The sequence below is a fragment of the Miscanthus floridulus genome, chromosome 1 (assembly GCF_019320115.1).
Source record: "Miscanthus floridulus cultivar M001 chromosome 1, ASM1932011v1, whole genome shotgun sequence".
NCBI lineage: Eukaryota > Viridiplantae > Streptophyta > Magnoliopsida > Poales > Poaceae > Miscanthus > Miscanthus floridulus.
This window is the reverse complement of record NC_089580.1, coordinates 177,187,817-177,206,976: the sequence shown is the minus strand read 5'-3', so window position 1 is coordinate 177,206,976 and position 19,160 is coordinate 177,187,817. Positions and strand designations below refer to the sequence as shown.

At 41.8% G+C, this 19,160-nt stretch overlaps 1 protein-coding gene and 1 long non-coding RNA gene across 3 annotated transcripts; both read left to right on the top strand.

The window, feature by feature from the left end:
- Positions 1-7,637: 7,637 nt before the first annotated feature.
- LOC136503405 (uncharacterized) lies at positions 7,638-12,125 on the top strand. 2 transcript variants are annotated; one of them, XR_010770755.1, is made up of 9 exons: positions 7,638-7,796; positions 7,899-7,970; positions 8,073-8,147; positions 8,561-8,653; positions 10,102-10,171; positions 10,271-10,426; positions 11,224-11,265; positions 11,489-11,569; positions 11,674-11,731. XR_010770755.1 is itself a non-coding variant. In XM_066498495.1 (9 exons), the coding sequence occupies exons 1-9, from the start codon at positions 7,773-7,775 to the stop codon at positions 11,752-11,754; spliced, it is 630 nt and encodes a 209-aa protein (XP_066354592.1). In that variant the 5' UTR covers positions 7,639-7,772; the 3' UTR covers positions 11,755-12,125. The 2 variants fall into 2 exon arrangements, 1 of the variants encoding a protein (XP_066354592.1); XM_066498495.1 differs by having other exon boundaries at positions 7,639-7,796; positions 10,271-10,362; positions 11,674-12,125.
- Positions 12,126-12,543: 418 nt separating this feature from the next.
- Positions 12,544-18,755, top strand: LOC136549487 (uncharacterized). Its single transcript, XR_010781927.1, has 3 exons — positions 12,544-12,699; positions 17,602-17,708; positions 17,859-18,755. It is a non-coding gene; the product is annotated as an uncharacterized lncRNA (long non-coding RNA).
- The last annotated feature ends 405 nt before the right edge of the window (positions 18,756-19,160 follow it).

Below are 19,160 nucleotides of genomic sequence, written 5' to 3'. Positions count from 1 at the left end.
CTCACACATGGCCGAGCCAAACCCTAGGGTCGGCGTGGGCCGACTCAACGTCGAGCCTCAGCCCAACAAAACCCAAACCATTTGGTATATGTTGCGATCCTATTTGCATGATTCAAATGAAAAATCTTTCTCAATGATTCCTCTTTGACTAACACGAGTTATACTAATAAGAGTAGACAAGTTATATTTATGTTTGTATGTTTGTTCCTGCAGGAAAAACCGATTGTTGGTTTGATTTCAATCCCCTATTTTTAGAGAGACTCAAATCTTTTTTTCAGTTTGGGAATCAACCATAGTACATGAAACTTAGAGGTAGGTAAACTGCAATTTATGAAATAGCGAAGGCACAACGACTCACATCAAAAGTAACAATGGCGTGTCGCAAACTAAACCTAGCATGCCTTAGGGGATTGAAAGAAACAAGTGATACAGACATTGCAAAGGGTACACACTCACATAAAAACTAACAAGGGCATATTGCAAACTAAACCTAGCATGCCTTACGAGATTGAAAAGAATAACTCATACAAGCATTCCACATTCGGATTGACTAACAAATGTTGGTCCTAATAATGCTCCCACATATTGAACTGAGTTGCGCCTTCCCCATAGTATCCTCCAGTTGACGGAGGCAGTGGTGGTGGTGGTGGCGGTGGAGAAGGAGGTCCGTCCTTCTTATGGTACGGGCACTCGCAGTACGGATTATTGCTTAGTGCCTCATCTACATCATTGCTGTTGTCGTCGTCCGACTTGTCCCTGTTACCACTTCCAGGGCCATACTCTAGGTCAAAGATGCGTCCCTGTAGATATGTGATGTACTGTTGATGGGGATAGATAGGAGGAGGGTCGACCCATCTAGTGAAGCCACAGTTATCTGGACAGCTTGAATCCTGAAAACCCATCTACCAATAAGTACTACTAGAAACCAAATGCAAATCCAAAAAAGGAGAGAGTTCAAAGGCAATACAAATCCTTGCGGGCATCTGAAGAAACGACGGCCTCCACCGTCACAGTCGTTGTACATCTGCACAACGCAATCCAAATCGTGGCGGCATTTTGGCCAATCTTCAATGCGCTTCTCATATGATCTAAGAGGTCTCTCACGGGTGAAGTCACTCTTCCTCTCCGAAGGAAATTCCTCTATTGGTTCTTCAAAAGAATCAGGACCCAGAGAACCCTCCCACACAATCAGAGGTCCCTTCCTCACCCCCTTTCCTCTCCCTCCGCCGAAACCCTTTCCACTCGAGGAACCTCCGCTCGACATTTGCTAAAACTAAACCAGAAAACAAGTTATGTGGATGTGGAGCAAGACATGGAGCACTATATATAGAGATGAAGGCAGGTTCACCATGAATGCTACTTGACAAAAAACATGTGTGCGTACTCATTTATTGAATCTGCAAAGGCTAGATGCTTCATCTGAAAAGCCTACAACCATGACTGGTCATTTCATCTGAAAATGCTATACCTGTGTTTTGTCACTTTATCTAAATGCAGTACATCACTCTGATATTAATTCATTGCGTATATGGATACAACAGTAAACGAATCTAGGCTTTTCAGTGAGTTTTCAAATAGACTTGTAGCCCTTTCAGTGACTGCAATAGTACTTGTAGCCCTTTCAGTGACTGCAACAACACAAGTAGTCTTTTCAGTGATACAAACAGTACCACTACAGTCTTAGGATAGTTAATGAAGTACAGGGCATAAGACCATCTGAAATAAAATCATAGTGCATTACAACATAATAAAAAAAGTCCAGGGAATAAGTTCATCTGAAATAAAAGCAGAATGCATTACAATATAGTAAAAAAAGTCCAGGGCTACACGACATCGCTCGTGAATGAACCAAATACCTACTGAGTGCAGACCGTTCCACCACTGTGCCTCTCGGCATCGGGATTCTCCTCCATCGCTGCCTTCGCTCGGCGCACACGCTCAAGCTTCTTCTCCCTCTCCGCCCTGTACGCAGCAACATGCCTCCTTTCCTCCTCTTCCTTATGCTCCTTTTCTATAGCCTCCAGTCTACGTCTCTGCTCAAACCTCTCCTTAACCTCCGCATCCCACTCCTTCAGGCCTTCTAGACGCTGCTTGTTCGACACCTTGATCTCAGTGTCAATCCACTGCTCAAAGTCACACAGTGGTGGAACGGTCTGCAAGAAAAACAAATTGTTACAAAACAAATAAATAAGCAATACTTAATATCACAAGAAAATTAATTAACACAATAAAAATTCCTCACAAACGATGCACGGCGCTGTTGCTTTGTAGGTTCCCATGCATAATTGGGACACATCCAGTACCTCTGCCTATATGTTTCCTCATCTTCAGAGATGTCTACCTTGCAAGGATCACCACAAAAGCACATTGGTCGATGAACACCTTTAGGGAGAGGCTTTAGGTCGTAGAGATTTGCCCTCTGGCGACCATAGCTACAATTGAAAGAATTTAGTCATATTAATGGAGAACCAAACCTAAACCTAGGGTTTTCTATTTGTTGCACAGATAATGAATAAACATTGGGATTACCTTGGAATACGAACTTTACCACGTCTTGGCATCCTAACATTACGTAGAAAAAAAAATCAATCCAAAGTACCTTGCAACGAATGTAAAGGTACTAACACTACATCACCATACCTCCCAAATAAGCTTTTCATTACAAACCCTAAACAAATTTGAATCCCAACAAAACACAAAATTTAACTCAATGATTATAAACCATAACATATACAACAACAACAACACCAACAACCATATATTTGGGTCATTCAATCATTTGAACCACCATACATTGCACGAATGACATGAACATGAACCAAACCTATAATGCCAAGTTCAAAAACAAACGAATCTAAATGGATGAATTGAAAGAGGGGAAAGAGGAGTACCTTGGCAAAACGCTTTGGTTATAACAAATTGAAATGTAATGACCAACAAATAAATAAAATACATAGTAACCCTAATGACCAACAAATAACTAACCCTAATGACACCTACAATAAATAAATAACCCTAATGACCAAAATAACTAGAAACCAAACTAACATAACATGTTCATCACATAAAACAGTTAAACAACAATGTACTCAATGATCCTAAGCCATACATTTTGCAAATGCAAACACAAATATACCAAATCACCAAACAACCATGATTCCAAATGATTAGGGACAATGTAAGCACATCTACGCGGATAGAATGGAGGAGGGGAGGGACCATTACCTCGAGGAAGCTTCAGGAGAAAAGATCCGGGCACCGGGGGTCGATTTTGGAGGTTAGAGTTTCGTGGGGGCCGTGGGGGATTTGGGAGCCGTGGGGGAATGGAGGAGGGGAGGGAAGAAGAAGAAGGGGGCCTCGGCCTAAAGGGTCCAGACCTCGGCGTTGAGTCGGGTCACGCCGAGGTCTGGAGGCTCGGCGTTAAGTGACCCAACGCCGAGCTGCTGGGCCACCATGCTTTGTTGGGCCGCCTGGGCCGCGCTCCGGATGGGGCCAGAGCTCGGCGCGCAGTCCAACCGCGCCGAGGTTGGGGACTTGGCGTCGGCTGACACGACGCCGACGTCTCGGACCCACGCGCCAACGTGTCGACGACGACCCCGGTCGTCCATGACGTGGCAATACCTCGGCGTCGAGTGACACGACGCCGAGCCTCATATCTCGGCGTCATGTGCTAAGACGCCTAAAAATGGTCTATTTTCAGAAAATGTTTTGGCGTTGATATTTTTTAAAAAATTGTTTTCAAAAGAGACAAAAATATGAAAATTTCACTGGATTTTTTTCAACTGCAGCGGCTGTTGCATCCAAATTAGTGCAGCCAAGTAGAGCCACAGTTTGGATCCACCCAACTAAATTTTGCAGCTGTTGCATCTAATCTTTTGCGTATCCGAGAAAAAAAGCTAAAATTTAGCCAGCTAAAAGTTTTCAGAGCTAAACTTTAGTTGGGGGTGTTTGGATCCTCCAGCTAATAGACTCGGCTAAACTTTTTCTAGTCTTTTAGCTGGGCCGTTTGGATCTCTAGCAACTAAATTTAGTCAGCTAAAATTTAGTTGGTGATCCAAACATGCCCCTAGTTGGTAGCCCAACTGATGTTGCACCAGACACTTTGACTGAGGCGAGCTGTTATTAGAGGTTGTATCATGGAATTTACCAAAAATTGTAAAAAAAATTAAGTGTGGAAATTTAATATGATTTTATATTATTTTCTAGCATGCATTTTTTATGGTCCCATATATATATATATATATATATATATATATATATATATATATATATATATATATATATATATATATATATATATATATATATATATATATATATTTTGCCTTCTGGGAATTTTTTTTGAGCGAACTGGCCTTCTGGGAAATTTGGATGCCTAGCTATCGTATCCAAAATATATAAAACTGATACTGAGATTGTTTATGCGTTAAGGAGCGCATTTTGGTCCACTTAGTATATATACATTAAATAAGACTAGTCACTTGTTGCTCTATATGCATGAAAGTTTCTCAAAAGCATGAGCTTATGTAGCAGAAGGATCCTATTCCGTGCACCTTTCCACTTGGGGGCTAAGTAGTGCTCAACCATAGCTCATGATTTGATATCAGTTAGCATTTTTTAGAGAAAGATTTGCTACTGCAACGTCTATCTATCTGTTGAATACACCTGGCCCATCCTTTTTCTTCTTTGTCTAGCAAGTTTTTAGAAAGGTGGAAGAAAGAAAACTAGAATCTTTATCTCCATGATGAAGCATTAGCCCCAAAGGAAGGAATCAAGGAACCATCGAATAAGGGCCCACAAAAAGTATAAAAGGCATTATACTTTGGAGATGGACTGCTGATGCCTCTTGCTCCACCCGTTCAGCGCATAGGATCAAGTTCAAAGGTTCCTATAGCGAATTTCGTAATGACCTCATATGGAAAGCGCATGCGGAGAACAAAGGTAAAGTGTTTGCTTGGATCCTGGTGCGAGAAAAAATCCTAACGGCGGATAATCTATAGAAGAGGGGCTGGCCTCATCATGATCAATGCGCCTATGTAATGGACCTTTGGAAATATGCCTTCATCTTGCCCTTTCGCCAAGGTGGTGTTGAGTCAGATTCTTTCATGGGAGCACTTCGATGTACAGTTGATCCACCCAACTCAAGACCCACATCATCTGAAGTCATGGTGGGAAGGGGCAGCAACCAAGATAGTGAAAGAAGAAAAAAGGCGCTTCAACGGAATGGTGATCTACACGTTGCGGAACATATGGAAGGAAAGGAATAGGAGAATTTTTAACAACATCCACGAGTCGGCAATGCAGGTGGCTTTAAGGGTAAAAGAGGATATCGAGCAAAGAAAGAGGGCTTTAGCTTGGGGAAGGGGCAATATCAGGACACAAATTCTGTAATCTTTTTGGGGGTCATGCCCCCTTTTTGCTCTGTACATAAATCTCTTTTTCCTATATTAATTGAAGGGTAGAGCTCCTACCATTATGTTAAAAAAGTATAAAAGGCAGGAACAATTGTAGCTATGAAAATTCTCAAATATATATGCTACTTGGGCAACTTTCGTTGTAGATAACAATTCTTGAGTATATCGCTTTCTTTACTTGATTTACGGCCAAAATAAAAAAAAGGAAAATTGGTATTCTTAAGTAAATTAAGCTACCAATGCTAGTGAAAGGATCAACAATACCTAGATGTGGGTTGAATAGGTACATCGAAAAAAATCTTACACGTCTAAATCAGCGGACACGTAAACTTCCGGAAGTTCCGAAGATTTATTCAAAACTGAAGATAGTGGGAGCATAGAAAATAGAGAGAAGAATTGCTTAAAACACATATCGTTGAAAATACCACACTTCCTTGAGGTCTGTAGAGGTTCCTAAGACACTTCCTTTGACTAGAAGCTTCACAAAGAGAGATCAGATCAGGAGTGAACCCTGGGAAACAACTTGAGTCGAAGAATGAACCAAGAACCCTAGGAAACAACTTCAGAGGGGGAGTGTTGAGTGTTGAACATAGGTGTAGATTAAACCTTCAAATTAGCATCATGATAGTTCGATTAACTCCCTGGCTGATCATCCAAAGGGACTTAGGGGCTACACCCATTGAGTGCGCTCGCGTGCACCCTCTAACCCATAAGCGGACAACTTGGTAGGCCACAGAAGGCCCATACCAAAAAAAGAGTCAAGAAGCTAAGTCCCTGTTCGGATCGCCCACGCCTAGGGGCTCATGGGCTCGCGCGCTAGACTAAAGCGACTCCCAACCCCTGGGAACGACTGCCGAGCAAGTATTGCCCTGCATGCTCCAGCCTTAGCTTAGGCAGGGCTTTGATCCTAGCCGACATAGAGGATATATTCCCTGATATACGCCAGGCACTTGGAGCCTGACAGGTGGGCAGAACCATAAGGTGTCAAGCCCCGCGCGTGTTTGGTTTGGGTAGTGAAACCGTGCGGAATTATTCGGACTTGTGTCCGAGCCTAGACATATCGTCTGGTTTGCCTCATAGGGCCAACTCGTCCGAGACCGAATGACTCCCTATGCCAGTACAAATGCATCACCCGACTGGTTCCTTCAGAAACCCGTCCATCGTTTGTGTTGAGCGAGCTGGTTCCTTAATGTAAACATCGTAAGTCACTATCGATCCTAGTAGGACTGAATCAATGCTGGACATGCTGATTCTGGACACGACGACTCCCTGAGCCAAACACGCAGTAGATGAAGACATCTCACGAGCTCTTTTTGAGAAGCCACATTTCTATTGTTGTGGCTATCGGAGATGGCCCATGGCCGAGAGGGAGAAAAAGTTCCACCTCCTACGGCTTCCGAAAAGGCCGCAAACGGGGAGGGATTGGCACTGGAAACGTGGATCGCCCGGAGTCGCTGATCTGTAGCTGTAGATGGGGCCATGGGGAAGAGACATGTTCCTCTCCTTGCCTAGCTTTTTTTAGGGGAGCATTGACTTTATTTATTCACTAAGATAAGAATTACAAACTCTATCTAGAGGCTCCAAAAATCAAACATGCCTACCCATCGATAAATTTACAGTGCTTCTAGCTAATATATGGGCGTCAACATTTGACTTTCGTCTTTCAAAGACGAAATCCGCTCTAGTGACACTCCTTCTAACATTTATCTCCCGGACAATTGGTCCATACCTGCTAAACCCCTCGCCTAGTAAACTCCTCATCGCATTGGCACAATCGCTCGCAACTCTGAAAGAGTGCAAACCAAGATCACTGGCCAGCACGAGACCTTCACGGCATGCCACTGCTTCCATTGTCTCTGGGTCCGACTGCCCTGCCGCCACCAGGACAGACGCCCCCAGGTAATTGCCGTCTTCATCACGGGCCACTGCTGCTGCCGCCGCTTGGCCTGAGTTTTTTTTTGACATCGCCGCATGGACCTTGGGATTTTAGCCAAACCTCTCTTGCCTAGCTAAGCAGCCCTAATTCCCGTCGCGTGTAAAGTGGAGCGAGACAGGGAAGGGATGAGGCCCGCGTCCGTGTCCTTTAGCTTGGGACTTGGGAGCAGCCCAATAACATGTCTACGGACGGGGTCAACAAAGAACAAATACAGCCCACAGACCAAGCCTAGAAGCCCAGCCCAGAAGCAGCATTTGCTAGCTCGCCTGAGCCTCTGCCAGTGGTCTGCCGAGGTCTCGCCACAAGGCAATCCTACGGTCCACGGCACCAGTCAGTCCCCTCTCCTTCCGGCTTCCGCAGTCCGCTGCTCTTCTTTCCTGGCATCTTGGAGACGGCGGCGAGACGAGGGGGAGGACTGGACCATGGCTGCCTCTTCGGCTCTCAGGGTACGCGCGCGGGCACGCATGTTCATCAAAATCTCACCGTTCTGCTCTGTTGTCAGTATTTCCTCTCTAACCTGTGCTTACACTGGCGCTGGAATGACGCAGCTAATCCTGGGCTCCTCGTCGGCGTCGCGTCGCCAGATTCTGTCCGAGATGGGATACAAGTTCACTCTTCTTGTTGGTTTTTTGTGCTCTATTGTTTGAGTTGTTTGCTTCAGTAAATTCTCTTCTCCCGCACCTTTCAGTTCATTAATTTTCTTTTTTCCCCGGGGGCTTTAGAGCGCGGATATCGATGAGAAAGCCATCAGAAAGGAGAACCCAGAGGAACTGGTGGTTGCCTTGGCTCATGCGAAAGTAATTCTTTCTTTTCTTTGTTCAAGAACTGGATTATGCTGCCCCTCTTTGTTTGGTGGTTGCCTTTCATGATTACTAAAGAGAGAGTGATATTTTTTTTTTTTTTGGGGGGGGGGGGGGGGGGGGGGGACTGGGAGTAGAGCTGGCGCAGCAAGCCAGCAATTATATGTTTAGGGTTTACTAGTGTTTTCTATTTACGGTTGATCAATATTTAGGCACCTAGACCTAGCACATGGATAAATCCCATTGTCAAAGTAACAAGGGTCTTTACTGTTAGAATCTGTTATTTAGTTGTCGTTAGTTCTTACTAACATTTGCCCTTTATTAGTTATGTCAGAGTGTAGGTAATGGTTGATTTAAACAAGTTGCAATTGGATTGACTGGTTTACTTGTCTATTTTGTGAATGTTGTAGGCAGATGCTATACTGGAGAAGATGCAGAACGATGGGATGATGAAAGAGATTGTTGATTCTAAAGAGACTACTCTGATGATAACTGCTGACCAAGTATGCTGCTTTCATTTCTTCTGGCATGCTTTGCTTGATAATCTTTCATGAGCTGTGTTCTTATCTACAATCAAAATATATGGATGCGTCCCGAAACCATCATTCTTGCTGCATTTGAGTGACATGAAATCGTGAACATGATACAATAGTATTTACAGAGCTAGTGCCTGAGCAATTTTTTTAGGTTCAGCTGCTTCTGGAAACATGCTTGTGTGCTAGACTCTTGAATCGATATTTACTTAGCCACTTTTGTTGTTTAGTTAGGATGTCTATGAAGCTAAGGATAGTAACATCAACATAAAATATGTTTAGGCAAAATTTGCTCCTAGACATGCAAAACAATGCAAAGTGGCTGGTGGACATCGTGAAAATGAATGTTTGCTGGGAGGCACTCTGGCTCAGTGGATATTTTCTGGTGGACACTACCTCAAATAAAATATGGTTTCCAGAGAGTGAAGATTTCCTTTTTCTAATAAATATCACTGCTGCCCATTTTTGGTGGTTCGACGAACATAGAGCAGCGCAGCGCCCGATGCTTGTGGTTGATTGCACGTTTAGTGTGGAATTGGGCTGCTCACATGAGTCCAAACGGCACAGCGACACACATAGGATCTTGGGGTCCCTTGGAGCTGCTGGTGGCAAGCGAAGAAGTGATGCCAGCCCACGGGAGATGGGCAAATCCTGCTCCGGGCATGCTCAAGTCTGCCTGAGGCGGCAGAGAGGTTCATTGGGATGTGGCAACTGGCAACACTCACCCTGGCATCGAGGAAGGTGGAAGAGCTCTGGTATGGCTGCACGGTGAGAAACAAAGAAAGAAGCGTTGATTTCATGTCGCGAGCCTTCCACAGTTCCACGGCCATGGAGCTCTGCAACTGAGCAAAGGAGAGGCATCGAGGACTGCTAGGGGTACTTAAGGAAGGAGGAATTGTGCCGAAGCTCACTTGTGGAGGAGGCCGACTCCAATGGAGCAGAAAAAGCGACAGGTGACAGTTGCCGATGCTTTGGAAGGAAGGTGTAGGGCGCATGTGCAGCACACGAATGGATGACACCATCATTGTTACTGGCTCTCTATTCAACTAATCAAGGAGCTACCTGGACCATGTTCATATCCCAATATGTTAACTTTGCTATTTATTTAAGGCATCACATTGTACCTAAGAATAATAACTCCTGTGTTAGCGCTTTCCCTTCATTCGTATAGGTCATGGCTAAATTTGTTAACTTATGGAAACAAAAGTTTTGCTCAGATTGTACTGGGAAAACTATGAAGCTAGTGTTTTTTAGGCCCAATATGACTATAGGAATTAGTAAATTTGATCGTTAACAAATTCCAAGTTGAGAATATTTATAGTTTTGCCACATGCTTGAACGTGTTATTACTGTTTACTACATACATTAGTGCTTATTTGATTTTGTTAACTCTTCTTCTCACATTTTGCTTTATGGAGGTTGTGATTCATGATGGAGTGATTAGAGAAAAACCTAGCACTCCAGAAGAGGCACGGAAATTCATCAAAGGTCTGTGTTATTTTGTAGAAGAACTCGAATTATTTAATAATATGCTTTATTTGACCTGTCCTTGCCCTGTGTTGCTTGACGAGCACATTTTGCTTTCAGGGTACTCTGAAAGCCATGCTGCTACGATTGGATCTGTGCTTGTTACAAATGTGAAGACTGGAGCTAGAAGGGAAGGATGGGATAAAGCAGAAGTACTATCTAAGTTTCTCCGGTATTTTATTTTTGGAATGAGTACCATACCGTACTTATGTTTAGGTATTACGTTTATTGAAATCCTCAACCTTTCCCCACCAATCTTGGCATAGGTTTCAGTTACTTGTTTAATATGATTTTGTCATTTTGTGCAATGTCTTGTCAGCTTTCTGCCTAAATTTGTAAAGTAGCAAAAAGTTACTTTAATACTTCTTAAAAGTTTATGGGCTAACCTAATTTGAGCCTTGAGCTTGTAGGCCCCTTTCCTCTGTAATAAGGTTGAGGGCTGAACATGAATTCTGTGAGAAAGTTTAAATGCTGTTTGCTCTTTTACAAAGTTGAGGGGTGAAAAGACCGGAATCAAAGTTTTAAAACTAGATGTCTAAACTTGTATTTAGAAACACAATTTGCTGTATTTGGTTTGGTTGATACTACCTCTGTCCCCAAAAGAATGTCATTCTAGCTTTGTCCTAAGTCAAACATCATAAGCTTGACCAAATTTATAAGAACAGGACCAATATATAAGATATCAAATTAGCACCATTGCATTTGGCATGAAATATATTTTTACAGCAATACATGTTTGGTGTCCTAAATGTCAATACTTTTATCTATAAAGTATAAACTTAGTCAAACATAGGATAGTTTGATTTTTGACAAAACTAGAATGACATTCTTTTGGAGACGGAGGCAGTAGATGTTAATCCTGTAGACCCTCATGAGATAAAAGGTTTACATCCCTTGGTTCTGAGCTATAGCTAATATTTAGTACAATAAAACCATAGTTTTTCAGTTCTGTTCTGCGATGCACAGTTCTTTTTTGTCATGCTAACATTTCCGCTGTAAATGTTGGTGATCAGGTTTATTTCCACAAAATTCCTGATGAAGTTGTGGAGAGTTTGGTAAGTCTGCACTCTACAACACTTAACCCACTATTCTGTTTTTCTGTGCTCTGCAACAGTTGATCTGCTTTGTCATTGTTAAATATACCTCTTCCTTTGAGTGAGTCACAATGTGATGGAATCTCATTGGCGCACAGATTATGCTGTAAAGCATATTGGTATTTTTTGTATTCTCTCTGGCATGAGTCCCATCAAATAAACTTTTGACTTTTGTACATTTCAGATTGAGGAGGGCAATGTCTTCTATGTCGCTGGTGGTCTCCTTGTGGAGCATCCCCTAACTTCACCACTCGTCGAAGCCATTGTGAGTTACACATGTTCTTATTCTTGTTTGGATACTGATTTTCTACATGGCAAGTTCAGAGGGCATTGTATCGCATTGTGTCTGAAGACCGGAACTCTCTTCAGGTTGGTACAATTGATAGTGTAATGGGGCTCCCTAAAGCGCTCACGGAGAAGCTCATCAAGGAGTCCCTTTCAGAGCTATAGCTACAATCCTATGGACTGAACTGACCTGTGATACAGAAATCATATTGGTGGCGGACTGGCGGTGGCTAAATCAGTTTGGTAGCAATGTAGTGTGAGAATCGTGTAATCATCCTATTTTCCAACAAAAAAAGGCCTTCGTTTGATCAGCCCACCATGACCTTGGGTCTGCTGAATCATTCGTTGTGTTTTCTGTTATGTGTTCGGCCGCAAGGATTTTTAATGACTGGCAGATTGCTTGATTTGGTCCATGAATTCGTGCTAAGTCAAGCTCTGTGGTCTGTGCACCTCATATCTGTCTGCCTTGTTTTGTTATATCGTCAAATTCTACAAGTGTAACATGCGTTCATTTGGTTGATCAATTTTGTTTCTGATGTACGCCCTGTTCTCTTAGAACTTATCACTCATCAAAGTGCCACACGTGGCCTGCCGGTAGGGGCTAAAATACAAATATATCTTGGCCTTACGTTTCGTCCGAAGATGCTGAAATTCTAACATTGGTTAGAACTTAGAAGTTCTGAATATGTACAATGGTGTTTTTTTAAGATATATTATTTCGGTTTTAATTATAGATCATTTTGGCTTTTCATATATACAGAGATAGTGTATATATAGGTGCATATTTTTTTTGCGAATATATAGGTGCATAATTATCTATGTAAAAAAAATCTAAAAACGATCTATAATTTGGACGGAGAGAGTTCAATATGGACGTTTGCCAGATACTGTATTCAGAAAATTCATCATCAGCGATATCCCGATGGTCACGTTTTAGCCCCAACCGTCGCGTTACCGTGCGGGCCCTGTCGCTCTCTTCTTTTCCCCATCTCGCTGCGGAGGCCATGGGGCAAACCCCAGCCGGCAGCCGCGGTCTAATCTTCTCGGCCCCAATCAGGCCGGCCATTACCGTGCGGCGAACATTGGACGCGATTCGACATCCACCAAAAGGTGCGTCAATTTCTTCTGTCTGTGATTTGAAGAGTGTGAAGAGGGTGTTGTGGCTGGGGGCGGCTAGTTCAGGTTGTCCAAGGAAACCGGCGTGCCGGGGCAGGGCTGTTTCAGGGCAGCTAAGGAAACAGGCGCAGGCGCTTCCGATTGTGCCTAAGAACAAAACCGAACCCCGCGAAGGTATCTGCGAGCACCTGCAAAGCACAGCACCACACAACGCGACCGGTAACGAGGCTTTTATTATAGAAGCGGTACCTCCATTTGTTTGTGGTGTCCATTAGTTTGTGCTTAGTTGTATTGGCTAGTGTGCTAGATCGATTAGCGTGAGAAATTTTGAGGATCTCTACTGTGGTGGTAACATAAGACAATACGCGTGCTATTTATGATACTATGATGTAATGCATAGCTGGGTTTTGAATTTGCGACCTGATCGATGAGCCTGTAGACCTAGTTATTGTACTGACAGTGGCATGGGAGCAGTGGCGGAGCCAGGATTTATACTCAGGGGGGGCCGGCCGTCAGGAATTATACTTAGGGGGGGCCGGCTCGGTCTTTTTCATTGCGATAATTTTATTATCTAGTTGTGTTTTGTATGATTATATTATCTAGAAGATATTAATAGGTATATATGACAAGAATTTTATATAATCTCCCTCTTAATATAAATAAAAAATATTAAGTAATACTACTAATTTTTTTTGTTGTGAAACATTGGGGGGGGCCATGGCCCCTGCCAGCCCCCCCTTGGCTCCGCCAGTGCATGGGAGTGCTATTGATGGATCTGTGGGTGCAGTATAGTGCTTTAAAATTGAACGTTGACTAGTGACAGCGCTGTTGTGTGTGAAGTATGCCAGTAGCTAATATACTTGTGTTTGATGCATCTGTAATCTGTACAGCATGCTAAAAATTGTATCCCAGCAACCCGTGCTTGCGTCTCCGTGGTACCTGTTTTTTTCCCCTGCTAACCACCATCCTTAATGGAATTGAACAAGGAAATTTGGCGTATGGGTCTTCATGTTCGTGGACCATATATGGATATAAATTGTGTGAATTATGAATGGACCAGTAGGAAGATTAGTGACTCCGAGCCCTGCTAAATTAAATGTAAAATATACTGTTTCCTGTTCTACATTATCCCCATTCCCCAATATTGCAAACTAGAGCTGAACACAGACAGTGGATGGTAGCTCCCTTTCCTTTTGCCTTAATTGTGTATCTCCATATGTTGTGCCTGTGTGGTCTGAGTCTTAACACTCAGCTATCAGTTCAGGATTAATACGGTACCAGATGACCATAGTGAGACAAGGTCAGATCACCCTCTGATCTTTGGGCTTCTCCTGTCGAGAAGAGGCTATGATGATACCAATTTTATAGGTGAAGCCCTTTAGTTGATTGATCCCTATGCGGAACCCCTCATTATGCCATCATAATTTTTAGGCTCCTGCTAACTACACATCACAGACTAGCAAATCCATTCTAACTCTTATACTTCTTTTCTTTATTATTATTAAAAAAACTCTTATACTTACTTTAGATACTAATAATTCTTGGTCTTCGAACAAAAACCAATCTAATTGACTATGACTTGTACACATCTAATATGGACGGGATGATGCATGCGTGGTTTCCATAACGATTCTGATGTTCCTATTCTGGCTCAATGATAGATCAGGTTCTAGTATTTTTTAGTCTTTAAAACTGGACTTGCACAGGATACATGTTGAAGTACTGTAATGAGATGAAGTATCCATCCCATTGACATCCTGTTGGATTCTGAAAGGCAATGTTCCTTTCCAAACAAGAAAGCAGGCATATATATGAAATGTTAGGTTTCTTATTTCTTCCTTTCGTTTTCATCAACCATCATTTTTGTCTTCTTTTTCATCAATTTGGTAGTTGGTTAAGTGCACTTCTTGATTTTACAATTATGTCCATTATTAATAAAACACTTCTTCATAGGGATTTAGGAGCCTAGAAGGTTTTGATATGAAACTAGCTACATAGGCCAGTACTTCAAAGGAAATGCTACCACTATTGAAGTCTTCACTGATAGACTGACATTGTTAAGGGCTTAAGGCTGACGACTGATCAAGATTCAGAGAAAAGCAACCAATGAGATGATTGTTTCATGCTTAGATTACACCCCAACAATAAATCACAGCTACTGGTTACTTCAATGCCTTGTGGTTATATCAATTGAAAGGTTAACAGAGTTGTATAAGAAAAGTTAAATTCTCCTCATATGCAGAACTCATGTTTTCTATTTTTCCTATCTGGGCTTGCAACCTGCTTCTAGCCACTGTTCAGTTATTTCTAGTTGAGCAGCTATCCAATGCGAATTCCATTTAACCTGCCCTCTCTTCGAAGCCGATGTATTATGTTCCATCTTGCCTGCTATTTTCTATCCCCTTGGGAAAAACAGACTCTGTTAAGTCCTCTGGCAACTCAATTCTGCTTCTGCCCCATTAAAATTAATAAACAGTCGTGTTCGAGAAAAAAATAATAAACAGTAATTTCAAAATCCGCTAAAAATATTTGGCTTAATTTGGATTCATTTTGTTAGCTGTCGTTGCAAGAAGCCTAGAAAGCATAATGCTCCTTGCTTTGTATAAGTGAACCATCTTATCGATGATGAGCTGTGTGGTTGTTTCTAAGCCGACCTCGGTGATTATTGCTAGAAATGTTAGCTTAGCTGAGCTGTAATGTGCATCAATTTGATATAAAACTTGACTAGCTGCTTCTAGTTGAAAGTATCCGGGAGCTGATTTGAAATGTCTGAAAATTTTGTATATTGTTTCTGCTTGCCTTTTAACATATTCATTACAAGGCAATTCACTATGTTCCATCCAGATCAGGCTACCCTGTGTTCCAGCTAAGCGATTATTGTAGTTTGTTGCAGATTTGTGCTCCCTTGGTCCATCAATGTTAGGCGTATTTTTATCTGAAAACTTTGCAAGTTTTGATTTACAGTTATTTAGGGTGGTTAGTGGCTTAGTGCTCAAAAGTTCCATCAATAGATTTGCATTCAAAATAATTTGTAAAATTGACAATATATTGTAGGATAATTTGACGTTTGAAATAATGCTAAAATACGCCATGCATTGATGGACAGATGGAGAAGCTTGTTATATGCTCAACTATGGTGCAAACTTGATCATAGTTCTCTCTGCATGCCTAATGCTCTCTTTTGTCTTCCCCCCTCTAATACTCAAGAGAGCTGCGCATAATTATCACACACACGACCAACAGCCAAACTTAGACCAGTTAGTTTTCACCCATAGTCAGCCATGAACCACAATTGTGCTCATCCCTAATGATCTGCAAAACCCTTTGTGCTGGGCAAACTCCCATGAAGACACTATCATTTCGTTGCTTCCAGATTGTCCAAGCACCCAATGTGATCAAGGAGTTTACTCCAGTCTGCAATGACCCTGCCACCAAAGTTATGGTTCTGGACCACCACTCAAAGGAGTGCATTGTGGATGGTTGGGTTGGGGTGATAGATCAAGGAGACCAACATGTTAAGCAAGATTGACCAGGTCTCCTGCTCAAAGACACAAGAGACTAGGATTTGATGGATAATTTTGTCTTCCTCATAATATAGTAAGCAGTGATCTGGAAGTGGTAAACCCTGTCAAGCAAGATGACCGGCTTTCCAACACCAGTTATGGGCTACTAAGTATAGAAATAATTTACATTTCTTAGGAGCCCGCGATTTTGAAATCAATTTGCATGGTTCAAAAGTCAAAACTAACGGATCCAATATAGTGGCACCAAATCAACTAATGTATTAGTTTTTTGCTTTCTGTTGGGATCTACTTTGTTAATGATTGGGCTATCCTGCTGCATTCTTGACTAATTACAGTCAACCTTGAACTACTTTCGAAATCAAATTCAAAGTACCTATTCCTTGACCTGGTGGATTTCTTTTATGTTCTAACAAACAAAATAGATGCTTGCAAAATAATTTGACTTTTATTCTATTGCAACTGATCTGTTCATCAGATCAGTTCTCATATTTGGAATATATGAATACCAGAGGATCTATTCATGTTTTTCTATTATGGTTGATTAACTACTTACTCCATTCCAAATGATAGGTCACTTTAGCTGTGTTGAGTCGAACTTCTCTAACTTTCACCAAATTTATGATAGAATGCACCGATATGTACAATATCAAATTTACATTAAATTCTCCATGAAATATGTCTTGATATAGCATTTATTTGAACTTGTAGATGCCAATACAAGTGAACTATAATTTGGAAAGCTAAAGTCTTTTCTGCAGATTGTTAGTCTGATCCATGGACTTGGGAAAGTTATAGAACTTTGACTTAGGAAAGCTAAAATGAACTATAATTTGGAACAGAGTAGCAGATTGTTAGTCTGATCCATGGATAAATGGCCAGGTGTTCTGCCTCTGTGAGGTGTACTGTGATCAATTATATGAATCTAGTGATTTTGCCAGCCTTTTCTGCAGCAGCAGATTTGCAGCTTTTTCATTGTGCTTGGTGGCAATTATCAGGGTCACCAACTCCTACATTGCTAGGATGGGGTCAGAGTGCTGAAAGATCATATTAATGTCACTGCTACTGCTCACCATTTGCATGCTGCTGTTGCGGAGCTGCGATTCAGTGTAAATAATTTAAATGTTTAGTCAATTGGTAACACACTTCGGTTCATCTCTGCTACATGCCCTTTGCGTGCCTAGTTAGCTACATACTTTTGCTGTGTCCTTTGTCATACATGGCATAAAGAGTTCCCCGTAATTACCTTTTATGCTTGTCATGAAAAGGGAACTGATAATTGATGCTTTGTTCTTGCTGAGTTGTTTGTGGGGCCTTCCATGTAATTTTTTGTTCAAACGCTGTTATTGATCATTTCTTTTCAACTTGCATATAGTTCCAATCTTTGGATGCATTTGCTTCAGCCCATTATTGATGTCTGAAACACCCCCTCAGATGACATCAAAAGGAGATGGAAGTAGAAAGAGAGGATGCTTGTCGAAGGTGCATTTCTCATAAGGCTTTGACTTGAGCATAAACTTGTAGACATCTGGACTTGTTAATGTTGAATTGCACTTTGTATACTTCAAGGTCATACTCGGATTTCATCATATATGGCATAATAGCAATCACAGTTTCAAATGTATTCTCCAGGATTAGGTGTGGTGTGCTGATGATTGTTCCTGCTGTTGATGTTTGGATGAATTGCTCAAGTGGCTGACAGCCGAGATGTGGATATGGCAATGCTGATCATCATGGCCGATAGAGACAGGTACCTCTTCTCTTTTGTGGACTTTAATTTTTGGCATTTTCCTTTTAAATGCACGCCCATTATTATCTGGAATAAATTCCTGCATTAGGAGCCAGCATAAGGTTCTGAACACACCTGATTGCTTTCAATGCCATGCCACAGTGAATTCAATGTTCTCAAAATTTTATCAAGCAAATACCATTGCGCTGTTTCTACTTACTATGTTCATCTTTTAGGCATAATCATGTTTGATACAATACTGGTACTATACAAGCTCATCACAATCTAAATTGATAAAACAAACTGCTGAAAGTATCTCTGCATAAAAAAAAGTTTTTGACTGGCACATCATCTCTTTGCTGTTGATACAAGATATTGACAGGAAGACTTAGAAATTTTATTTTAGGTAAAAGAGGATCTAGGAAGGAATCAAATCTGATGGCTTCTGAGCCAACTGTAATTGATTGCATTTCTTTACATATCATTGATAAAAACATGTAGCCTTGACTGATAGAAGGGAAAGGAGGTGAGCCCCTGTGTGCCCATCAGCACAAGATGCCAGCTATATGATCAAATAGGTGAACGGTGGTCACACATAGCCAGATTTTAGGAGCACCAGGTCCAGCTGGTAGTGGGGTGCAACAGTGAGAAGCATGACAGATGACACGCATATGCCCATACCAAGCAAACCTGCCACATTAGTCCCGGCAGATGCATTCACCATCTGGAACATATTCTGTTGACACGTTGCCTTTTTAAGGAGTTCTTTTATTCTGCAATATATTTGCAAATTGATTTAATTCTCGTGTGTACCCACATTAACCTGTTTCTGATTTTTGGTTTTCACATTGTTGTTCACCACCCCTTCTCTTTTCTAGCAATGAATTAGTATTATTATTCATGAACTGTATTAATCCCTTGGTCTAGGCCCCCCCCCCCCCCCCCCCCCCCCCCCCCAACCAGCGGAGCTTTTGTTTTCTACTTTCTGTTGTTCATGTAAATTGTGAACATTTTGAAATCCTTCCTTTCTATATTAATACAAGCTGGGCAGAACTTTAAAAAAATACAAGCTGGGCAGAAATCCTGCCAGCAGTTTGGAAAAAAAATGTGCAAGTGGAGAGGTTCAACAAGGCAAAAGGGACTAAGGGAGGAATTCTTCTCTTGGAGTGGGGGTTAAAGTGGCTTATCTTGACATGCATCCGATC

What these genes read in the sequence shown, in the direction of transcription:
- LOC136503405 (XM_066498495.1), top strand. Translation starts at nt 7,773, where the DNA reads ATGGCTGCCTCTTCGGCTCTCAGG. An exon ending in GGCACGGAAATTCATCAAAG is followed by an intron (nt 10,172 to 10,270) that starts GTCTGTGTTATT and finishes TTTTGCTTTCAG; the next exon opens with GGTACTCTGAAAGCCATGCT. An exon ending in ATGAAGTTGTGGAGAGTTTG is followed by an intron (nt 11,266 to 11,488) that starts GTAAGTCTGCAC and finishes TGTACATTTCAG; the next exon opens with ATTGAGGAGGGCAATGTCTT.